Source organism: Trichomycterus rosablanca, chromosome 12, assembly GCF_030014385.1.
Source record: "Trichomycterus rosablanca isolate fTriRos1 chromosome 12, fTriRos1.hap1, whole genome shotgun sequence".
Lineage (NCBI taxonomy): Eukaryota > Metazoa > Chordata > Actinopteri > Siluriformes > Trichomycteridae > Trichomycterus > Trichomycterus rosablanca.
In genome coordinates this window covers 35,512,315-35,535,471 of record NC_085999.1, presented here as the reverse complement: position 1 = coordinate 35,535,471, position 23,157 = coordinate 35,512,315, and the positions used below count along the sequence as shown (strand labels likewise).

Below are 23,157 nucleotides of genomic sequence, written 5' to 3'. Positions count from 1 at the left end.
CTCAGCACACCCCCATCGCCGGTGCAGCAGCAGCGCCAGCACGCAACTGACTGGGCGCAGTGCGATTCCGAGCGCGCTCACGATCCAAGCGCGCTCACGATGCGACACGCGCGTTCACTGCGCACTGCGCGTCACCGTGTTCATTCACAATTTAACACTCTGCCTGCTGTACTAGCGCCTGCTGTCGATGCTTCACAATACACGTTTCTAACCATACTGACTGTGCAACAAATTATTCCATTAACAGCCTTGTCCTGGTCAGGGTCCCGGTGAGTGCAATGCCTCCCAGGACACACCGGGCAAAAGCAGAAATACACCCTAGACAGGATGCCAATCCATCAGATCCATCACACAATCACGCATTCTAGTGTTAGATGTTTTAGGAGATAAGAAATGTGAGAAATTTAGAACGCATGGAGAACATGCTAAACTCCTCGCAGACTTGTGAACTTATTTTTACTAACTTTATTTGTATTAGTTTGTCTTCTTTTGCTTGTTAAACTACTGGAGACCAATATTTCTATCTATCTATCTATCTATCTATCTATCTATCTATCTATCTATCTATCTATCTATCTATCTATCTATCTATCTATCATTAAGTATTGTGTCTTTGTAGTGTTTTTACTTGAATGCAGGCTAGATTTTTTTCTATGGTCCCAACTTTTTTGGAGCATCGACATAAAACATGCTGAAAGTGATCACTACGAAAAACATCTAAACTAATATTTTAATTGCATTTTTAAGGTTATATGATAAATCTGGGTTCAGATACCACCTTAAGTAGTAAACTGTATTAGCTCTAAACGCTAGTTTTTCAGTTCTGACCTTGACAAAACACAAAAAAAAGGTCTCACATATACTGCCCAATCATTTCTTAAAAGCATAACAAAATAAAATATATTTGGTCATTTGATTGAATTACATTACAAGAAATAAAATATGTTTTGTAGTGTATAAAGGATTTAAATCATTGGGTTTGACTGTATTTCTTTTGTTCTGTAGTGTATAAAGGATTTAAATAATCGGGTTTGACTGTATTTTTTATGAATGGCCGCGTCTCTGATCCTAAACATAAGCGTTTAGCTTCATCTAGTGGTGATTATTACAATTACAGCTGAAACCTCGAACCCAGTCTCTCCCCACAAAATTTCATTCATTCTTTTATTCATTTTGGCTAAAGGTTATGTTCTGATCGGGGTCGCGGTGAGTCGGGCACAACCCAGAAAAACTGGGTGTCTGTAGGAATTTGCCTACAGTCAATACAGTCAGTGAGGTCAGACACTGATGCTGGAACAGACCTGGCTCACAAACCAAGTTTAATTCAGTTGTAAGCAATTAGATCTCCTTTGCCCACAACTAGTCAGATAATGTCTTTTTGGAGCTCGCTTTGTACTCAAGGGCTTAATTATCCTGAAAAAGAAAGGGGAAGTCCCCACGATTGCCACGATTTTGTGTTATTCCAATGCAAACAAAAGAAATCAACATGTGAACACCAAAGTATTTATAATTGCAACAGTTTTGGGAGAAGTGCAGAAGTGTCAATATTGAGTATACAGATTTCCTTCTATCTTCCAAAACATGTCGGTAGGTGGATTGACTACTGTGAATTGGACTGCAGACGGAAAAAAGGAAAAAAATGATAAAAGTACACTTTACTGTGAGTTTTGTTTATTAAGAATATGAAAATTGTAAATTTTTATAGATTAAATAACAAATAAAAAATATATAAAAGCAACATTTATTAAATAAAATACAAAATAGTAATTAAATATATGGCCAAAAGTATTTGGACACCTGACCATAAGCTTGTTGGACATCCTATTCTAAAACAATAGCTTAAATGAAGTCTCGTTTCCCCCTTTTTAACTAGAACAGCCTTTACTCAACTTATAGGCTTTTCACCAGGAAAGATTTTTAAATGATTCTGTAGGAACTTTTAGTAGCAACCATTCAGCCATAAGAGCGTTTGCGAGGACAGGCACTAATGATAGTGATAATGCCAGGCTGACAATCAAAGTTCATATGTGTCAAACCCCGTCTCTATGGACTTCGCTGTGTGCATAAGGCACAGCCATAGTGAAACAGTAAAGGGCCTTTCCCAAACTGTTGACACAAAGTTAAGCATATAATTTATTGTATATAATTGATGTTACACGCCTGTTAGCACTGGGCGTGGCTGAATCTAATGAACTAAATAATTAGTGAATGTCCACATACTTTTGACCATGTAGTTTATATGTGCGCATTTGTGAACATAAATTCAAAAGCTGCCATGTTTAAGAGACACGTGACCTTATTCATGTTATTACGCTGCTGTGAAGAAAATCTGATTCTCAAAAACACAAAATACAATCATCTGTACTAATAACTTCTGCTACATTCACAGTATAAATTAATGCTAACTGTGCCCCGATGGGGACATAAACACAACCTCACAACTTCATATAACACTGAGAGCTGAATACAAGCTGCATCTAACATTAGTGTTCAGTTCACTAGTCCTGTAGCTCAATGAGCAATTATGGTTCATCTAGTAAGTGCATGAAAAGCTAATAATCAAACATACAAACCAAGTTTCCAGAACAGTTGGGACATTTTGTAAATGCAATAATAAAGATTCTGTGATTTGTGAAGTCCCTTGAACTTACAATTAACTGACAAAACTAGATAAAGGATGCAGCAGGATATTCCGCTAACACACCAGCGCTGAGATTCTAAACACCTCTGTTCGAATCTCGGCTCTGCCACCGGTCCGCTGGGCGCCATCTAGCGGGCACAATTGGCAGTGCCTGCAGCAGACAATAATTGGCCACCGAGTCTGCTGGGTGGGATGGCTGGACTATGTGGGTGGGATGGCTGGACTATGTGGGTGGGGTCTTCAAACACTATGTAAGGACCCTGGTTAGCAGATAGAGGTGCCTATGCAGAAAGCATGGGCGAAAAGAAGGGGTCCGCTAGGACTGCGCACGCATCGAAGGGCACATGACCAGCAATATACCCTCCTCGAATGCAATCAGGGATCCCCAGCAGCAGGAGAGAAATTGACTACGCTAATTCGGCAGAAAAAGAGGAGAAATTGCATAAATACGTAAAAAAAAAGTCAGTTAACTGCTGTATTCGGTCAGATTTGTAAGCATCTCTGTCTGCTAAATGACATAAATGTAAATGCACACAACATGTAAAGTGCATGCTTAGGCCTGTACACCTGTCCATACATCAAAACATGCAAGGTTATTTGTGCTGAATGTATCTCTAGTGGAATGATGTGCAATTGTCCTCCAATGTCCTCCACTGCCTGTCTTCACTGGACCTTCTGAGACCTCCCATAGCTACAGTGAGTCATTATCAACCTACTAAAACCACATCCAATCTCAGCCAAACTCTTCAGCCAACATCAGCTTATCTTTGTCTGTCTGTCTGTCTGTCTGTCTGTCTTCTGTCTGCCTGTCTGTCTGTCTGTCTGTCTGTCTTCTGTCTGCTTTCTCTGGCCTCCTCTTGCCTGCCTGCACAAACCCTACTGTCCAGTCACCCGCTAACACATACCTGTCTTTCCAATCGCCCTGCGGTCAACCTTGCAGAACATTTCGGGTCAAAATTATCTCGTCCTGCACATGATTTTTTTACAAAGCCATAGCTCGTAAGAAGATTGGTGGAAATAAAGCTCCATCACTGATGCTCACAAGGAAATGAGACAGTTTAGAATATAATCTTGCAGTAAAAAGATTTCTAAATAGTAAATCATGCATCCCATCAAATCAGGAATCCCATCAAATCAGGAATCCCAGTATTCACTATTTATTCCTTCAGCGCAGGTAGACTTGTTTCCTCAGCGTGTGTCGCAGGTTTATATGATACACTGATTCTGGATGGTTGTGGTTATGATTGTACACTGTCTGGTTCACTGACGTGTGAACATCCACCAGATGAATCCTCCTGCAACACACACACACACACACACACACACAAAGATAGAGCTCAAAATTAAGTATCAATAACAAGATCAATAACAGAACATTCATTTATCCATTCTGATCAGAGTCTAGTTGGATCAGAAGCCTATCCTGGAAACACTGGGATAGTATACACTACAAAATAATAATACATATAATATTTTTATATTTTTTTAGCGTGTCCAATTGCCTGATTGCATCATACTTCCTCTCCACTAATGCCGATCCCTGCTCTGATTGAGGAGAACGAAGCTAACCCACGCACCCTCCGACATGTGGGCAGCATGCCGTATGCATTTTATCACCTACACTTTGACGAGTGCAGTGCAGCTTAGCGTTGTGTACAGAGGGACACACCTTAAGGACGCTCTTTTCTCATCTCTGTGCAGGCAACATCAATCAGCCAGCAGAGGTCATAATTGCACCAGTCATGAGAGAGAGACCCTATCCGACTTAGTCCCGCCCATCTGAACAACAGGCCAATCGTTGTTCATGTGGCCGCTCAGCCTCAGCTGGCAGGCAGAGCTGAGATTCGATATGATGTATTCGAGATCCCAGCTCTGGTTCCAGCGTCTGTCCTCCGGTGGTAGGTTTCTCTCTACGCCTCTAACTAAACTGTCCTCAATGGGCGACAGATCTTTCAGTGCTGTTGCTCCTAAGCTCTGGAACTCTGCCTCAATCCCTGTGAGATTGCTCTTCTATCTCTTCTTTTAAGTCCCTGTTGAACTTTTCTTTTCGAACAGTATTTTTGTTCACTTTCTCCTGTAAAGCGACCTTGTGACTGTGAAAGACACTATATAAATAAAACTTATTATTACTATTAGTAGTAGTAATAAAACAATAAAAGCAATAATGATAACAATCACCCTTAATCATTAGGAGAGGTGTTCACATACTTTTGAACACATAGTGTAGAATATGGACAACTAAAAAGCTGAATTACCGTCTCAGTCCTTCAGTTAAACCTTCTCTCAGGGACTGTAAGTAGACAGACTGATGATTCCTCTTCTCCAGCTGTCCCTCATCAGTCCAGCAGTGACTCCAGAAGATATCTGCATCCTCCGCCACCTCCACCACCCTGCAGAGGTTCTGCACAGGACTGTCCATCTCCAGCATTCCCTCCTCAGAAGCTCCACCCACGTTCCGCACCTCAGAGATCTTATAGGTCTGGATGAAAAAAAGTTTGGGTTTTCCAGCCAGCCAGGGGCAGAAGCTGGAGTTAAAGAAGTGTCGGACGTATTTTAGCTCGAGTCCCCGACCACCAGGGTTGGTACCGAGCAGCTGAGAGGATCGGGATCGGCTGATGATGCAGCAGATGAAGGCATCACCACTGTAATGCTCCATTTTTCTGGAGATCTGCTGCAGGGTGGAGAGCACACTTTCAACACTCAGCAGCATGTGGAGACTCACAGCGAAGTTCAGACTCTCAAAAAAGTGTTTAAGAAGCCCTGAAAAAGGGAAGAAGGGGGGGGGGGGGGGTTAAATGTTATGGCATTACAAATGTTTATTTTAATTACCTGCTTTATACTGGTCAGAATTATAGCGAGTCCATTTTTTTTTTTAAAACACTGAGAACAAGGCAGGAATACCCTGGACAGACTGCAAATCCATAGTAGGGCTTTGATCACTAGGTCAACTAGGTAGGAGTGTCTAATAGAGTGGACAGTGAGTGGACACGGTATTTAAAAACTCCAGCAGCGCTGCTGTGTCTGATCCACTCATACCAGCAAAACACACACTAACACACCACCACCATGTCAGTGTCACTGCAGTGCTGTGAATGATCCACCACCTAAATAATACCTGCTCTGTGGTGGTCCTGGGAGAGTCCTGACCTTTAAAGAACAGCATGAAAGGGGGCTAACAAAGAATGCAGAGAAACAGATGGACTACAGTCAGTAATTGTAGAACTACAAAGTGCTTCTATATGGTAAGTGGAGCTGATAAAATGGACAGCGAGTGTAGAAACAAGGAGGCAGCTGACATTCAAACTTGGGAGCTGGAGATCTCAGCGTTGGTGAGATTGAGCATTAAACCGCTTCAAGAAACTCAAGCGCCCCTGTCTGATTACTTTTGACCCAGCAGATTTAATTCTTCTAGATGAAGAATTAAACTTCTACTTTAGGTACGTTAGCATCTCCTGTAGTGCAAAACACATGGGGGGGGGGTTGTTCCCTTGTTCCCTCACCTCCTTCAGTTCCGACACAGTCTATAATCAGACACACTCCTCTGGGTTCCGCCTGCATCCGGTACACCTCCTCCTGTCTCTGCTCATTATACACAGTCCGAACAGGTGCATTCTGGGTACATATGTGTGCCTACAAACAACAGTGCATCAGTTTATAATTGGTTTTCAACCAGTGGGCACACAAATACACGTCAACATACAAAGAGCACACAAGAGAGTGTCAAGTAATGTCACTGTGAAAGTGGAGGCTAAAATGAGGCTTCAATTTCAGTGTTGTTTATTAGATATGGATAGATAGATGAATGGATGGATGAATGGATGGATGGATGGATGGATGGATGGATGGATGGATGGATGGATGGATGGATGGATGGATGGATGGATGGATGGATGGATGGATAGATAGATAGATAGATAGATAGATAGATAGATAGATAGATAGATAGATAGATAGATAGATAGATAGATAGATAGATAGATAGATAGATAGATTTGTAACCAGTTCTTAAGGAACATTGAAACATTCAAACAGACAAATTAACGGTTTTGTTTACAGAGGTTGGTAAATATTTGCCAGTCTTGATCATCACATTATTAGATGAATAAATAATTACTTAAATTATATACTTCCAACTTTTTAGCAACAGTTTAGGAAAGGCTGTTTCCTGTTTCAGCATTGACTGTGTCTCTGTGCAAAAAGTGAGGTCTATAAAGACATAAAGAAAACCTCGGTTTAAAGAAACTCCAGTGTCCTGTACAGAGCCCTGACCTCAGCCTCACTGAACAGCTTCGGAATAAACTGGAACATCACATGAGGGTCTCTTGACCATCAATGCCCAGCCGTACAAAAGCTCTTTTGACTGAATTCCCACAAACATGCTTCAAAGTCTTGTGAGATGTATCTCAAAAAGTTTACTGTTATAGCTGAAAAGATTAATCGGTTTATATAAGTAATAATTGACATTTATTACCTGACAGGATGTTCTGAATGGGACAGCCTGGAGTGTTACCGTGCTACCTGCTGTGCTCGCTGAAAATAAAACACAGTATGAAATAATTAACCCTACTGGTACTGTTTCCAGAATACTAAACAGAAATAGTTCTTTGTTTAAATCAAGCACAATAAGATTATTTCACTAAGTAAAAAAAAAATATTTTTGTGTTTAAAGACAACTCATTCATGAAGTCAAAAAAGACTCCAGAGAAACAGCAGACGTGTCTAGCCTAGGCTAAGCTCAGTGTTCCCAACTTCACAGTGGTTAACAGTAGTGTTATTGTTGTGGGAGGGTAGTAACAATAAAACTACTGTTAACCAGGAGAAATGTCAGTGTTTGTCTGCAAAAAGCTTGTGAACAATCAGACAAATCAAGTTTGGCCATTTTTGGATCACGAAGGAAGTCTTTCCAAAACAGCATTTAATAGTAAGAGCATTATACCGACAGTGAAGTATGGTGGTGATAGTGTACGAACACCATTTCCGTAAAAATTTAGACATTTTAGAAAAGAAGAATTTGTGATTTGTTAACCCTCTTAAATCGGATGAATTTAAAAATGTTTTGAAAGGACTGCAGTGAACATTTCTATAATTTACTGTGTAAATCAGCTGATTATGAATAATAATTAATGATTTTACATTGTATTAAATATGTTGATATATACACCGATCAGCCATAACATTAAAACCACCTCCTTGTTTCTACACTCACTGTCCATTTTATCAACTCCACTTACCATATAGAAGCACTTTGTAGTTCTACAATTACTGACTGTAGTCCACCTGTTTCTCAGCATGCTTTCTTAGCCCCCTTTGTTAGCCCCTTCTAATAGAGTGGACAGTAAGTGGACACGGTATTTAAAAACTCCAGCAGTGCTGCTGTGTCTGATCCACTCATACCAGCACAACACACACCAACACACCACCACCATGTCAGTGTCACTGCAGTGCTGAGAATGATTCACCACCTAAATAATACCTGTTCTGTGGTGGTCCTGGGAGAGTCCTGACCATTGAAGAACAGGGTGAAAGGGGGCTAACAAAGCATGCAGAGAAACAGATGGACTACAGTCAGTAATTGTAGAACTACAAGGTGCTTCTATATGGTAAGTGGAGCTGATAAAATTAAAAGTGAGTGTAGAAACAAGGATGTTTTAATGTTATGGCTGATCAGTGTATATCGTTATATATAATTATATACAGTTATATATACAGTATAAGTTGCTTAACATATATATAAGAACATACCACAGGGTTTGGAAACAACTGGTCTCACATTACAGGAAGTGGAACTAATTCCGGAGAAGGGAACTGTCTAGATAAGAAACAAAAGAACGGATGTGAGGAAATGTTCAAAAATCCACTGTCAGGCCTCATCGGAAATTAATATTACGTTTAATATTTACTTATTTTCACTATATAACACTATATATACACTATATATACACACAAAATAAATGATATGCTTACAGCTTTGTAGGAACAAAACATGACACAAGGCTGAGTTTAAAAGATGGTTTGACGTGTTTGGTTTGAAGGAACTCCACTAGGGATGAATTGGGATTGCTGTTGTGAGCCAGGCTTTCTCATTCAACATCAAAGCCTGACCTCATAAATGTTCTTTTGATTGAATAGGCATAAATTCCCACAGACACACTTGAAATTTGTTGGTATGGATGAGTTCCTGGTCAGGCTGTCCTGTTTTACCTGATAGTTCATGACTGTAAGGTGGATATAGATGAATACTGTACTCACATCTCTGCATGCCAGCCAGTCGTCTCTGTTCTGTACTGCTATAGATGTTGGTGATCGTGTTTCAGCTGTAACAAACACCAACATGTAGATTTATTAATTCTGTTATTATAAACACATGGAAGAGCTGAGATGAGTTCATCAGAGGATACGACGTTCGCTGTATGAATGAGGACGTTCTGTACTTCCTTCCTGATTCAGTTACATAAACAGAGATAAGAACTAAAACAAACTACAAGGTGCAGGAGGAAGTATGCCATGATTTAAACAGAAATGCCATCGGTCACTTGTGTCAGTTGCAGTTAACCATTATACGGAAACAAAAGCAGTGAATTATGAACTTACTTTTCAAAAGAAAGACAGGCTTAGACCAGCAGAAGCTCTCGAGAACTCACAAGATCATCTCTACAAACAAATGGCTATAAATGCATGTAAAAGTACATGGAACAGTGGTTGCCTTCTCAGGTACATTTGGGACCTCCTGGATGAGTATTAGTAAAATTTTGATAGGCCGGCCATTCCTGGGAAGGTACACCACTGTTCCAAGTTTTTTCCATTTGTGTATAAAGACCCTCACTATGGTTCATTGGAGTCCCAGAGCCTCAGCAATGGCTTTGTAACCCTTTCCAGATAGTTGGATTTTAATGTTTCACGTTTGTAGTTGAATCTTTATAGATTGTTTGTTTGTTTATTAGGATTTTAACGTCATGTTTTACACTTTGGTTACATTCATGACAGGAACGGTAGTTATTCATTACACAAGATTCATCAATTCACAAGGTTATATCGAACACAGTCATGGACAATTTGAACGTCTTTGGAATGTGGGAGGAAACTGGAGTGCCCGGAGGAAACCCATGCAGTCAAGGGGAGAACATGCAAAATCCACACAGAAAGGACCCAGACCGTCCCACCTGGGGATCAAACCCAGGACCTTCTGGCTGTGAGGCGAGAGTGCTTCCCACTAAGCCACCGTGCCACCCCTTTTTAGATTGTGCAATCATGTGCTGTTTTTTAAGCTCTTCTAACTGCCTCACGATTCCAGACAGGTTCTATATAAGTGATGTTTAGATTGGTGAAACTAAACCCAACTGCCAAATGAAATTGGTAAACTAGATGGTTTAATACCTACGGGGGCAGTTACTTTTTTACTTAGGGCCAGGTAGGGCTGAACAGCATTTATTTTGTTATAAAATGAAATCATCACGTTTACTCACGTCTGTCAAATATGCAAATACTGTAGAAGCACTGTACATCACATCAATAATTACTATTAACTGCACTTTCATTTCTCATTTATTTCTCTATTAATAGGAATGTCAAACATGTGAGAACTGATTCATTAGAAAAAAAATTCCACTCATGTGTGACACCAAGAATGAGGAACTAAAACTACTTCATGAAACGGATCCGTAATTTCCCACTGTGAACAATAAACCAAAATGACGGCAGCAATCTATGATGATGTTAGTAGTGAAGCAGTGATGCAATGCGGAGGCATTTCCTACCTCTCTTATGGCTCTGGAACTGGTTGAGTCTCCTGGCCAAGTCAAGACGGTGAATAGCCCTAAAATATTTCTCCATCACCTCCATTCTGGTGCTGGAGATCTGATCCAGCCTCTCTAGTTCCACTACGACGTCCAGAAAACTCTGTAGAATCCATCACACAGTCATAAATATCCACATTATTATTACAGTACATAATTAGGATCAAAGAGTAAAGGTTACTGTCAACAAGAAGTAAATAATTTAGGCATGAAACCACTCCCCCAGTGGTAAAGGCAATGGCATTCATTTTTAATTTGGATTAAATGTTTTTGCTTGATGCAGTGAAACCTTTGACATCATCATCATCAACATCTCTAAAGCGGTGATATATTTACCCCCCAACTAGAACAACTAGTACAACTAGTATCTCAGATAAGGTGGACTAGAGCATTAGACCACTGCACCACCCAAGCACCCCCCTGGCTTTTGATTACAGAGGTAGACTAGTGTTAGCGTTATCTCTATCCATAGCCACTGTACACTTAAGCAATACAACACGAGAGAGAGTGTGTTATCGCGAATAACATCACGACCACAAGTGTTCTATTGCTTTTATACAACAGTTTTTACAAAAAAAAAAAAGAAAATAAATCAAAGAAGCCCTGAATTTCATATTGAATATGCTTTAATATTGACAATACCTTCCGCCAAAAAGTAGTTCCACAACGAATTAGTTGCTGCTATGCAATGGTAAAAATTCCCTACTCTGTGTATGAGCACAAATAGGCCTACAAAACAACCGGCGGCTTGTGTGCATTAAGCTTGTTGTTGCTGGCAACGTGTCAACGGAGTAATACAGTTGTGGTGTGAAAAGGCCGTGCTGTTATAACAAATATCAGCACGGTTAGAACGCTTCTCAACCAATCAGATTGTAAGGTCGGAACTAATTGTTGTATAATTGCGAACAGATAGTCCACTTGCACACTTGATGTATGATATGGAGAGCTTAGCATGTCTGTCTGTAAGCAATGCAGCTCTCTGTAAGCAGGTATTAAAATGTGACTGGTTACTGAGTCTGAGGGGACATGTATGGTACTGTCAGCAAATTTCCAATGGGGGAAGAGGCAAATGAGGGGAGAAAAGAGAGGTAGGACACCCAGCATCAGAAGAATTCTAACTGTTTTAGCTAAATCTAATAGTTGACTCATTATCATCGTCCGCTCGGTTTTCAGAACCATTACCTCACACATGAAGGCGTTCAAACACACCTCCAGTACTGACTGGTTGATTTATTTTTTTCCTAGCACCTCAGTTTTTTTGTTTTTTTTTTAATATAATGCCAGGTGCACCCACAAAGACCTTTTTTCCCCAGTAAACATACATATGATGTCAGTTTCTAGAATGTGTGGACAATTTTACCAAAAATTCTGATGCAGTTTTAACCACACAAAAAAATAGGTAAGGTTTTTACCACAGGGGAATTTTACTGATATTTTCAAAACATACCAAGGTCAAAACACACTCATCCTACTCAAGCCTGAGGGTTTAATTTACAGTCAGCAATTGGCTAGTATGTCATACTAAATTATCTGGCAAAATGATGAAGATTAGTCCTCTGCCTGGAACCTGATAAGCTAAACAGTGATAACAAAACACAAATGATCATCAAGTTTAATTAAATAAAGATTTTCTTTTGCTCTTACCTCTAACTTTTCCAGTTTCTCTTTAGGTAAAGTGCCTCTCAGCAGAAAAACTAGTGATTCTAAATCCTTCGATCCGACTTCCTCACTCACCTCTGCCATGAGAACCCTAAACACAGTCAGTGTGATAAGGCAGTTTAAAGATGTTTAGCATGTGAACTCAAATATAAGAAAAGGGAAACATCGTTCTGCTCTTAATTATATATTAATCCAAACAGTCTTGTCTTTTACAGCTTTTGCCCAGGCAGGAAAATCCCAACAGCAGCTGCCTGTGCCATAACCGCCTGTTTTAATAATGTTTTACATCATAAAATGTTGACCTCTACATCCAGTGAGAAGCTAGTTACTGCCAGAACACTGACAATACACTGACATCAGACTACACGTAGGTACATTGCTGTTTCCAACAATTTATCCAAATGCTTTGAAATCTTTTTAAAATACATTTTATCTCTCAGATAAATCCAAGGTGACCATCGTAATAAGGTGTGTTCTATCTCTGAAAGGTGTTTACTCGAGTACTTGGTGACATGGAGAGACTTGTAATTTTAAGAGACTTCAAAGTCCTCACAGTTTACCATCCACAGCCAACGGGAAATTTTGTTCCCCACATGGTTGCAGAACATAATTAAACACCTTGATGCTCATTTTCCCTCAGGTCTGATGGACTGATCAAGTCAAGTCAAGCCTGAAACTTAAGACTTCAAAAACGTCGTAGATATAAATAATTACTGAAATTTTACTTTTCTCCTTCCTGTTTAAGATTCGTCACCATCTACAATAGATTATTTTCCGCTTTACTTTAGATAAACTCTAAATTTAAACCATGCAGCTATCACCACTTCTGACACCGCTCTACCTCACTTCTGAACATATAGTACATCATGGGCAAAGGAAAAGAAAGTACATAGTAAAGACGTCCTTGTTTAAAGGTAACAAGAGGTAACCCAATCGTTTAACAAAAGGGGAAGTTCATGGCAACACCTACGTGCAGTACAAACAAAAGCTTTGAATCCTGTCATCCTTGAGTGCTGAGCGGTGAATAAAAAAAATAAAAAACAGGTTGGTGGTTTGAGGTGCAGAAAAGGGTGCGACATGAGCTGTCAGTAGTGGTCTAGTCACTGTGATAGATCTGATATACAGTTTTATGTGTAGACCAGGATGGCCTTGTGAGTTCAAACTTCTTCTGGTTCCTCAGTGGTTAAGATACTGGACTATTGACCAAAAGGTCGCTTTTCCCTAGGCAAGGCCCTTAATTAGAAACTGTTAATTTCTAGTTGTACTAGGTCTGCTAAATGCCATAAATGTAATGTTCAGGAAGCTGGAAGAGGGAACACAGAAGTTAAGTGATGTGGAGGTACTGTGTGGATTTAATCACTACTCAGAGACTTAAACATGGGTTTTGAGCTCTGTGGTGTTTCTACCAAAACACAGGCGTGTCTCTGTTCGTCTGACCTTAAAAGCTTCTTTATTGTGTGATATCTGTGTTCAGTCCATCACTACTGTCTGATAATGTTTGACATTTATTCTGGATGAACTTAAATCAAAAGTAAAAAGACAAAACTTTAGCAGCTTGGTTGTGAGGTCTATCAGTGTGGTAGAGACTGTCCGCAAAACATTCAAAACATTTAAAGCAAGTCTGGAATGTAAATAAAAGAACCAAATTATGAAGAGGGATACAAGATCAACTAAAAGCACTGAACATACATTGGGGACCAGTTGGGTCCATCATAAAAAGCCACGGTAACACCAGCTGTCACTGTGAGTTGCAAAAGCCAGTTATTGTGACAGTAGAATGTGTTCATGTATTAACCATATCCAAGACACCACTTACTGCAAATGCATATAGTCTGAGATCTTTCCAGCTCAGGTTGCTGACTCTGGACACACCCTTATTATAGAGTAATGTATAATATGAAGCAGAAGACACTTACCTGTATTCAGACAGACTTGTTTTGCAGTTTTTCAGAAGCCCCTCAGCCTGTGATTTGGTGATGTCCAGCACCCTTCTGAGTAGATCAAACCGTCTCATCTTGAGCAACAGCTCTATCAGAACAGTCTGATCCGACTGATCCACCAAGCAATGCAGCATTTCTCTGATGTTCTTCTCAGATACTGTAGTGTGAGGGGCTTCACACAGGTAGGAGAGTCGCTTACACTCCTCAGGACTCAACTCCTCTACTATCTGATTAATGGTGTGGGAGATCTGCACTGATGCTGACATCATTCTGAATTACAACAAAAGACAAAACGAGTTTAAGAGAGACAAGTCAGCCAACTAAGACCAGAGTCAGGTTTTCATTCTAATCCGAGTCTTGGTGGGTCTGGATGGGGAATCACTTTCTTTGGTGGTGGAGGAATAAAAAGAGATAATCATGGTTCTCTGTTTGAGGCTCTCTGTTGACACCTGTCAGAGCTTCACAAATATTGCCAGTGGAGTGTGCCCTGTCCATTTGAATAAAGAAAACCACAAGTGACTGTAAACCTTGTAGTTGATATAAAAGCTTAATAAATAAAAGCTTAGATAAATATTGGCAGTAATATTCACTATACTGAAGAACTCGGCGTCTTTCTATGTGGCACTGTCACAGTGTCACGGTGACAATGACAAGCACAGTTGATGGAGAAAGTATTCGCACCCTTTGGACTTCTGCTCACTTTGTGTTGTGGGTTTGTTTTTGATTCATATAAATACCATTTTAACTACACTTAAAATTGTATACCATCAATTGAATATCATCTACACTTAATCACTAGGAATGATGAAGTGCAACTAAGCATTAAGCATTAAGTATTAAGACCCTTTATTTATAGTTTTATATATTTTGTAGAAGCTCCTTTGGCAGCCTTTACAGCTTCAAGTCTTCTTGGATATATCTACAAGTTTTGCTAATCAGGAGTCATTTAAAGAAGCTTTAAATGTTCATAAAATAAAAAAAATCCTAAAAAAAAATTTGCATTTTCAATTAGTCTTAAAGCATTAAACAAAGCTTGTACAGAATCTTCTGCAACCCTGCCAACACCCAAGGTGAGAGCTGCTGTGCTTGAGCCTTCACCCTGGAGCCTTACATTACCATAGTACTCCCATGGTTACCTAACAAAGTACTGCTTATAGTGGACTGATTCAGAGTACTGCATGCAGGAGAGGTTCATTAAAAGAACACAAAAACTTCTATTTAAATAAATAGTTTTACATTTTTTACTAATTTTCCTTTGTGTAACATTATGTTTTGCTTAATGAGTTGAGATAATTTAGTATGTCAAAAGCAGGTGTTTAAAGTCAGGAAAAAAACAAGCCAGTTGTATTTTTAATACTGATTGTATACAAGGTGCCTTTAAACTGGAATGCATTGACTTGCCAGTCCTGCTCATGTCTTACATTCCATTGGTTTCCATCTCTTTGCTCATGCATTCATTCCAAACCACACATAACTACATATGCTGCAGCTGAGGATGATGATGGTGATGATGATGGTGATGATGATGATGTCAGCCCTCATGCCAAACAGCATCACCATCACAGTATAAATAGTACAAACACAATAATCTGAATAAATGGTCATTTTCGAGTGTAGATGGATCATATACCAGTTGAAGAATAATAAAGGCTATAATTAGACAGGGTGCGTCAATGTGCTATATAACAACTTCAGTACAGAAATATGACCATGTATACAATTATATACAGATTAAAGTCTTAATGTAATTCAAACAAGTCTTACCTTCAGACTGGGAGTTAAGAGTAAAAGAGAAATACCCATTACACATTTCCGTTTTAAAGTACTGCGACGTAAATGAAAAGTGAAAGCAGGGAAATCCCCCCCAACGATCCCATTACAACAACCTATTATCCACATCCACCCACACTAAACAGGGGCGGACAGATAACAGGATGAGCTCAAGACCCCAAAAAATCATTCACACCCCGCTGTGTTACTCCTGTTCTATAATAACATATTATAATGTCAGAATAAAGTCCAGGACACGATAAATGAGCAGTTTTTCCTCCCTGCGTGGACAGAACAGCGCTCCAGTGCGTGTGCGCTCCTGTAGAGGCGCAACAAGTATGCGCAATTCAACCGACTGCGACCGCACAGAGACCCAAACACAGAAACCCAAACACAGACCCAGATCACCGCTTTCAGACCAGACGACACGTCGCAGGTTTTTCTCACTAGTTGTTGTTTTCTGCGTGGACACAAAAGTCACTTCCCAGTGTCACCACCGAGGGGCGCTGCAGGTTTGTTTATTCTAACCAAATAGCGCATGCGCAGCTGATTCAACCTGGTATTTAGTCTCCAAATACCTACCTGAGATGTTTCTTGATCACGATTACATACAGTATACACCGATCAACCATAACATTAAAACCACCTTCTTGTTGTGTAAAATGGTGTGTCCATTTTATCAGCTCCACTTACCATATTACTGACTGTAGTCCATCTGTTTCTCTGCATGCTTTGTTAGCCTCCCTTCACCCTGTTCTTCAATGGTCAGGACCCCCACAGGACCACCACAGAGCAGGTATTATTTAGGTGGTGGATCATTCTCAGCGACACTGACATAGTGGTGGTTTGTTAGAGTGTGTTGTGCTGATATAAGTAGTTTAAATACCGTGTCCACTCACCGTCTGTAACTCCTGTATGCTGTTTGTCTCTCAGAATCAGAATCAGCTTTGTTCGCCAAGTATGTTTACACACACAAGGAATTTGTTTACCTCTGTAAGAACCCACTGGTGACTGGTGAAAAGAAGTGGCTCTCCACAGCCAGCTTGGAGTGGAGCAAGCGATCGTCTGCAGAGTGGTAACTTAAATAAATGCACATTTATATCTAATCATCATCACTTTTGAATGTTTTTGTCCCAACATTACACAGCCTTTCTGATTCTAATTCACTCCTGTCCAAACTTTTGTGTAACGAGTTGCTGGCTTTACACTTTGTGTATTGAAACAAATCAGTCAAATTCATCAAAGGCTGAACATTACCTTATACTAACTGTCTTCCTGTGTGTTTGGGCTGTAATAAACAATAAAACAAAAGATAATAAAATACCAACCTAAGCACTGCCACATCACCCCACTGCTGCGTTCTCTTCACTGGCTTCCTGTAGCTGCACGCATCCAGTTTAAAACACTGATGCTCGCCTACAAAGCCAAAAATGGACCAGCCCCAAGCTACCTTCGTGGTCTAATCAAACCCCGCTCTGTACCACGCAACCTCCGAGCCACTAGTCTCGATCGACTTGATCCTCCACCCAGGACTAGAGGAAGACAAGCATCAAGGCTCTTCTCTGTTCTGGCACCCAAATGGTGGAACAAACTTCCTCTGTCCGTCCGAACATCTGAGTCTCTTGCTGTCTTTAAAAAAACGATTAAAAACCTTCATCACCTTTTTACTAAACACTTAAGCTGACTTGTACTTACTTACTAACACACTTTTCCATTTTTAAAAAACAAAACAAACAAAAAAAAACTTTCTAACAGGTTTTAGCAGATGTGTTCTTCGACTGTTGTTTACTTAAACTAGAGTAATGAAATGTTTACTATGGAAGCACTACTGTAAGTCGCTCTGGATAAGATTGTCTGCCAAATGAAAATGTAAAATATGTAAAAATGTAATATTTTGCCATAACAAGCATAGTAAAGTTAGAAGTCTGAGCATAATCATTTTATTATTATTTTACTACAACGTACAGGATAAAACGATGACACCAAGAATAGTACAGATAGCTTAGTAGCCTGTAGCTAAATCAGAGTCCGGTAATCAGTGGCTCTTTCGGGATCCTGGTATTCATGTGCAGACGTTTCTCTCCTTAGTGCTCGGACTTCTTTGGAGGGAAGAAGGTGTACTCCACAGCCAGAGCCACTGCAAAGGCGATGAATCCTGTTCGAAATCCACGCAGCAGAACGTTACCGAAAGTGACCGGTCGGCCGAAGGTGTACCGCCATGCTTCGTTTCTGTAAAGGAAACGAACACAGGCATTTAGAGTTTAAAGAGGAAAATGACACCATTCAAACAGTTAAACAGAGATCTGATCTGTATGGGCTATATGGACCAAAAATACCATCCCCAGGGAGAACAGGAGAAAAGTGTTGGACTATGCATCCCCTTTAACGCATGTGCAGTTACTCTCTGTGGTGGATTCTCACAGTGCTTTATTTGTTCCTTCATTACCTGTACCAGTGCCTCAACTAGATGGCAGAGCTCACTTTTTTTTGCTGCAGTAATGAAAAGAAAACTCATCTGATCTTCCCTTGCTTTATTGTATGACGAGTAGAAATGGTTTCATTGCTGCCGTACAATTGCACCCACTGCTGTGTAGTCAAGTCTGCTGCGAGACTCCACCACTGGTGGGTAAAAAGATCTGGCCGGCAACTGTGTGCATGTTGAAGAGAGCAGGTGCAGGGAAACAAATTGACAATGGGCAACAATCCAAAATCCATTTTACTTCGTTTCTGACAAAATTGCGTGTTTGACTGACCGTGCCCAGGGATCCTTCAGTCCCCTCCGAGCAAGACGCTGCTGGGTCATTTCCAGTGGAGTTCCTTCCCACTTCCATGTTTTGTGGTCTGGGATGGCCAGATTACTGTGTCCATGATCTCCACCCATACCTGTACATTGAAATATATATAAAAAATAAAAATAATAAACAACACTGGGCATTTAGGAAACGTTGCACTATAACCATTAACACAATTATTATAAAAACTATAATGCTCAACAGTTAATGCTAAAATCCCAAAAATGTCCTAATATGAGGGATCTTCAAAAAGTTTCAGCACTTTTATATTTCGGTTGGAAGCAGTGAGGGTGTAGTAGGAGGAGTAGTAGTCGGTCGTGTCCGAGAGACCGAGACGCTTATAGTTCGGATTTAGCTCCATCTGATTTCCACCTTTTTGGACGCTCAAAGAAGCTTTAAGGGGAAGAAGATTTTCACGTGATGATGTAAAAGCAGTGCTGCATCAGTGGCTACACGCTCAACCAAAAACATTTTTTGCTGATGGCATTAAAAAGTTGGTACGACTTTGGTAAAAGCGACTATGTAGAAAAGTGATGTTATTTGTTTTTAAAATTCTTAATAAACAGAGTTTAAAAAATGCAGAAACTTTTTGAAGAACCCTCACAAATAATTCTCATCCCAGTATCGTTATCTCTGCCAGTTCCAGCTCTTTCGTCTGTCTCGTCAGTGCCACCACCTCCAAAGCGTACAACATAGCAGGCCTTACTACTGCCCACAACCCATCGTCCTTTGTAAAGACTGAGCCTTTGGTGGATCCTCCTTTATATCCAATCATGATTCCCTCACCTGTTTACCTGCTTATCGTGGAATGTTTTAAAACAGTGTAACTTGAATATACTGTAAACGTTCCCGTCTTATTTCGCCTCTGTTCCAGCAGTTTTTAGAGTTCGTTGCAGGAATCAAATTCTAAATTTGTTTATATTCACAAAACACATGTAAGTTAATCAGTGAAAACATTGTAAATCTTTTCTTTGTGCGTTTGTCAGTTAAAAAGCATGTAGGAGAATTAACAAATCACAGATTCTTCTTTACAAAACGTCCCAACTTTTCTGATAAAGGGGTTTGTTTACCATTACCACGGTATAATATCAAGCAGTTCGTGATAGAGGATTTCGGTTATATCGCCCACACCTAAAACAGCAGGTTTTTTTAATTTTTTTTTAAATCTTTGACTTTAACACAGTGGGTTAGGATATTATCTGTTTCATTCAGGTGGAGTTTAAACAAATTAATAAGTCTCACACTAAATTTACGATGACAGAAACAAAAATCTAATCAAACACAATTTATTATTGTAAATATCACCGACATACATAAATAGCTACAAGCTAACCAAACCACCCAGACAGAACTAACCAAGGTCACAGAATATTCTACACGACTAAAAAGTGAATAAATAACTAAAGTTAAGTTAAGATAAATACTAAGTCATTTATTAATCAACTACCTATTTAATAAAATGCTGCTAACCCTGTAACCATGGACTTGCCTGTAGTTAGCTTAGCAATGTAGCTCATTAGCATGTATCCTTACCTCACGTCAGTTTTATTGCTTTTTAACTTATTAAACCATCAATTTTATTATAATTGGTAGTATAATGATAATAATCTGAACAATAATTACCTCCAATGAGTAAAAAACGCAAACTTCTCAGTGACCTCCAGACTAAATAAACGTTCCGCTTCTTCTGCTGGAGGTATAAATCGAGATCTGATGCTTTACTGACACCCACAGGACTGAAACATCAGCAAAGTTCGGATGTCTAAAAGCATAAATATTTACATTTTTAGCATTTAGCAGAAGCCTTTATCCAAAGCGACTTACATTACAGTTTCAGTCTGAGCAACTGAGGGTTAAGGGCCTTGCTCAAGGACCCAACAGCAGCAGCCTTATGATTACTAGTCCAGTACCTGAACCACTACATGGATTGTTCTATAGCGAGTTGATGAATCTTGTGTAACGAGTAATTACCTGTCCTGTCATTAATATAACCAAAGTGTGTAAAACATGAAGTTAAAATCCTAATAAATATATAAATACAGCAATTCTTCCACTGTAATTGTAACCAACTACAATGCCCAGTGTCCCCAGCTCACAGTTCCAACCTCAGCTTCTTCATCATCACTTTTATTTATAGCTCCTTTCCCAAACTCAAGGAGGCCTTACAATCAAACTTTACCATTCATGCTAATTTCTCTCAGCATGAGGTGTCACTTTGGATTTTCTTCCCAAACTTGGAAGAGACCACTGTTCCATGTTCCAGCAATTCTGAGCCAAGCCTTTTCATCAGAACAAAAACCCAGACTGTCACTTGATGTTAAGAGAAAAAAAAGCCTGGACAGTCAGATGTTTAACCATCACAAGCTGCAGTTAAAAAAGAGGCAGTGCTCGCTTTCACATTCTTCAGAAAAATGCACCATGACTCTCTCATGCCCCCTGAAATGTTTCAGCAGCTGGTTGTAAAATAAACGAAAGTTTCCTGTTTACTGCTGCACTTCTTTATTTCACTTCCTTCACTTCCGTGTCTTTAAGAGCCGTCAGACTCTGGTCATGATGCTAAAAGGAGTTGGAGCTTTCACTGTCCAGACACTGTCCAATCTAATATAACTGTGAGACCATGTAACAGAGACCAGGAGGACAAGAGCAAGTACGAGAGGAACCTACAGATGAAATAGTCAAACTGAAGACTGTTTATTGATCTGATGATGAAGGTAAGTGTTTTATGGCTGTTATTTTTGATGAGTATAATTTATACAACAGTTTAGAGAGAAGTATTTGTTTAATTCAGTTTTCATTTAAAATAAGCTCTATGTGCAAATATCATCTTTGCATTTAAATCCATTATTTCTATTAGCTTTCTTTATATACACTTTAAAATGCACTATATGGGCAAAAGAATTGGGACCCTTCTTCTAGTAATTGAGTTCATGTGTTTCAGACATAACAACTGCTAACAGGTGGAATAAATTAATGATATGCTTCCAACTAGGGCTGGGTGGTATGACCAAAAATTTGTATCACGGTATTTTTTAAGATTCTGTGACCCCCGCGACCCTAATTGGATAAGCAGATAAGAAAATGCATGAATGAATAAATGATTGAATCATTACACTTGTTATTCATTGTTGTGACTAAAGCACATAAATTCAAAATTAGAAGGGGTGTCCCAATACTTTTGTCCATGTAGTGTATATACCTTTTATCTGTTCAGTTGATACAGTTTTTGTTTCTGCGTTTTGAGGTGATTGAGGTGGAGATTCTTTAAGCACCAGGATGGATTCTTTAGATCAACATGACCAGGAGAAACTTATCTTCATCATCACTTTACCTCTATCCTCCGTTATCATCCTCACCAACCTCCTGATCATTGTAGCCATTGCCTGTAACCGCCAGCTACACGATACACCAAACTACTTCTTCCTGAGCCTGCTGGTGGCTGATCTGTGCACGGGCTTCGCTCTACCGTTCATCCCACGCATGGGTCTCGATCGATCGCTGCATTTCATACCTTGCCTGCTGGTCCACATCTTTCCCAACTTCCTCTTTCTGTCCTTCCTCTTTAACCTGGTCATGGTGCACTACGAGCGCTACCTGTGCATCGTCCATCCGTTGCACTACAGCCAGTTCTGGGTGCATCGCCGCTTCCCGGCTGCACTTTTGGCTGTATGGATTCCACCACTGCTTTTTGCTAGTCTACCAGCATTCGGATGGAATAACTGGACTGTATTCAATGGAAACACAACAGAGATGAGGAACTGTACTGGACACACGTGTGACAGTGAAGAACATTGCTCCTACAGGCAAATTTTCCCCAAATCCTTCATCTACATGGAAGTCTATGGTCTTCTTCTTCCTGCTATCATATCCATCCTGGTCATGACTGGCCGCGTTCTCTGGATTGCCCACAAACAGGTACAGGACATTTGTAAACTAAGCCGCTCTGTGGAAGCCTCAGAACATGAGCACCATCTCAATCTGCGCTATGCAAAGTGTATTGCTGCTGTCTCACTCACGTTTCTGGTCTGCTGGGTGCCCTACATTGTCTACCTGCACTTCTCAGTTGCAGCCTTTCGAGGAGGTGGAAAACGCTCTTCCATTATTATCATCCTCTCGTGTACGGGTATCGGCAGCATGGCTATTATTCCCATCATACTCAGTCTAGCCAACCGTCAGTACACACAACCAGTACGAAATATGCTGATGAAAATGACCACTGTACTGGACCGCTGTAAATCAAGAAATATTTCTTCCTGATTACCGACATCACTCTATTCCCCAATTTGGATATACTCAGTTTCCCTGTGCACTGTGGCGACCTCTGTGGGTTGAACAACACTATTGCTGGGTCAAGGAGACATGTACACGCCCCTTCCAGGACACACAAAGCAGCTCATTGCATTTGTACAGTCTCGGCCTATAGGGAGGAACACACTACTGTCTTTGTTTTCCTCCACCACTCGTGCTAAAACAGTAGGAAAAGGTGAAATAAAATGCCAAACAAATGCATGGTGAGGTGTCCAAATACTTTTGGCCATATAATGTATATCGACACTGACTGTATC

General features: G+C 40.1%; 3 protein-coding genes across 4 annotated transcripts; 1 reads left to right on the top strand and 2 right to left on the bottom strand.

The window, feature by feature from the left end:
- Positions 1–1,665: 1,665 nt before the first annotated feature.
- On the bottom strand, positions 1,666–16,250 carry LOC134324548 (CASP8 and FADD-like apoptosis regulator). Of its 2 annotated transcripts, XM_063006426.1 has the most exons (10): positions 15,798–16,250; positions 14,010–14,303; positions 12,079–12,184; positions 10,396–10,537; positions 8,891–8,955; positions 8,384–8,450; positions 7,113–7,171; positions 6,142–6,271; positions 4,897–5,401; positions 1,666–3,936 (listed from the first exon to the last, which is right to left on the bottom strand). In XM_063006426.1, the coding sequence occupies exons 2-10, from the start codon at positions 14,300–14,302 to the stop codon at positions 3,807–3,809; spliced, it is 1,497 nt and encodes a 498-aa protein (XP_062862496.1). In that variant the 5' UTR covers position 14,303; positions 15,798–16,250; the 3' UTR covers positions 1,666–3,806. The 2 variants fall into 2 exon arrangements, with proteins under 2 accessions (XP_062862496.1, XP_062862497.1); XM_063006427.1 differs by lacking the exon at positions 15,798–16,250 and having other exon boundaries at positions 14,010–14,514.
- Positions 16,251–17,619: 1,369 nt separating this feature from the next.
- Positions 17,620–22,849, top strand: gpbar1 (G protein-coupled bile acid receptor 1). The gene is made up of 2 exons (XM_063005704.1): positions 17,620–17,633; positions 21,868–22,849. The coding sequence occupies exons 1-2, from the start codon at positions 17,620–17,622 to the stop codon at positions 22,847–22,849; spliced, it is 996 nt and encodes a 331-aa protein (XP_062861774.1).
- On the bottom strand, positions 17,728–20,364 carry ndufb3 (NADH:ubiquinone oxidoreductase subunit B3). The gene is made up of 3 exons (XM_063005928.1): positions 20,219–20,364; positions 18,557–18,686; positions 17,728–18,032 (listed from the first exon to the last, which is right to left on the bottom strand). The coding sequence occupies exons 2-3, from the start codon at positions 18,682–18,684 to the stop codon at positions 17,888–17,890; spliced, it is 273 nt and encodes a 90-aa protein (XP_062861998.1). The 5' UTR covers positions 18,685–18,686; positions 20,219–20,364; the 3' UTR covers positions 17,728–17,887.
- Positions 22,850–23,157: the final 308 nt, after the last annotated feature.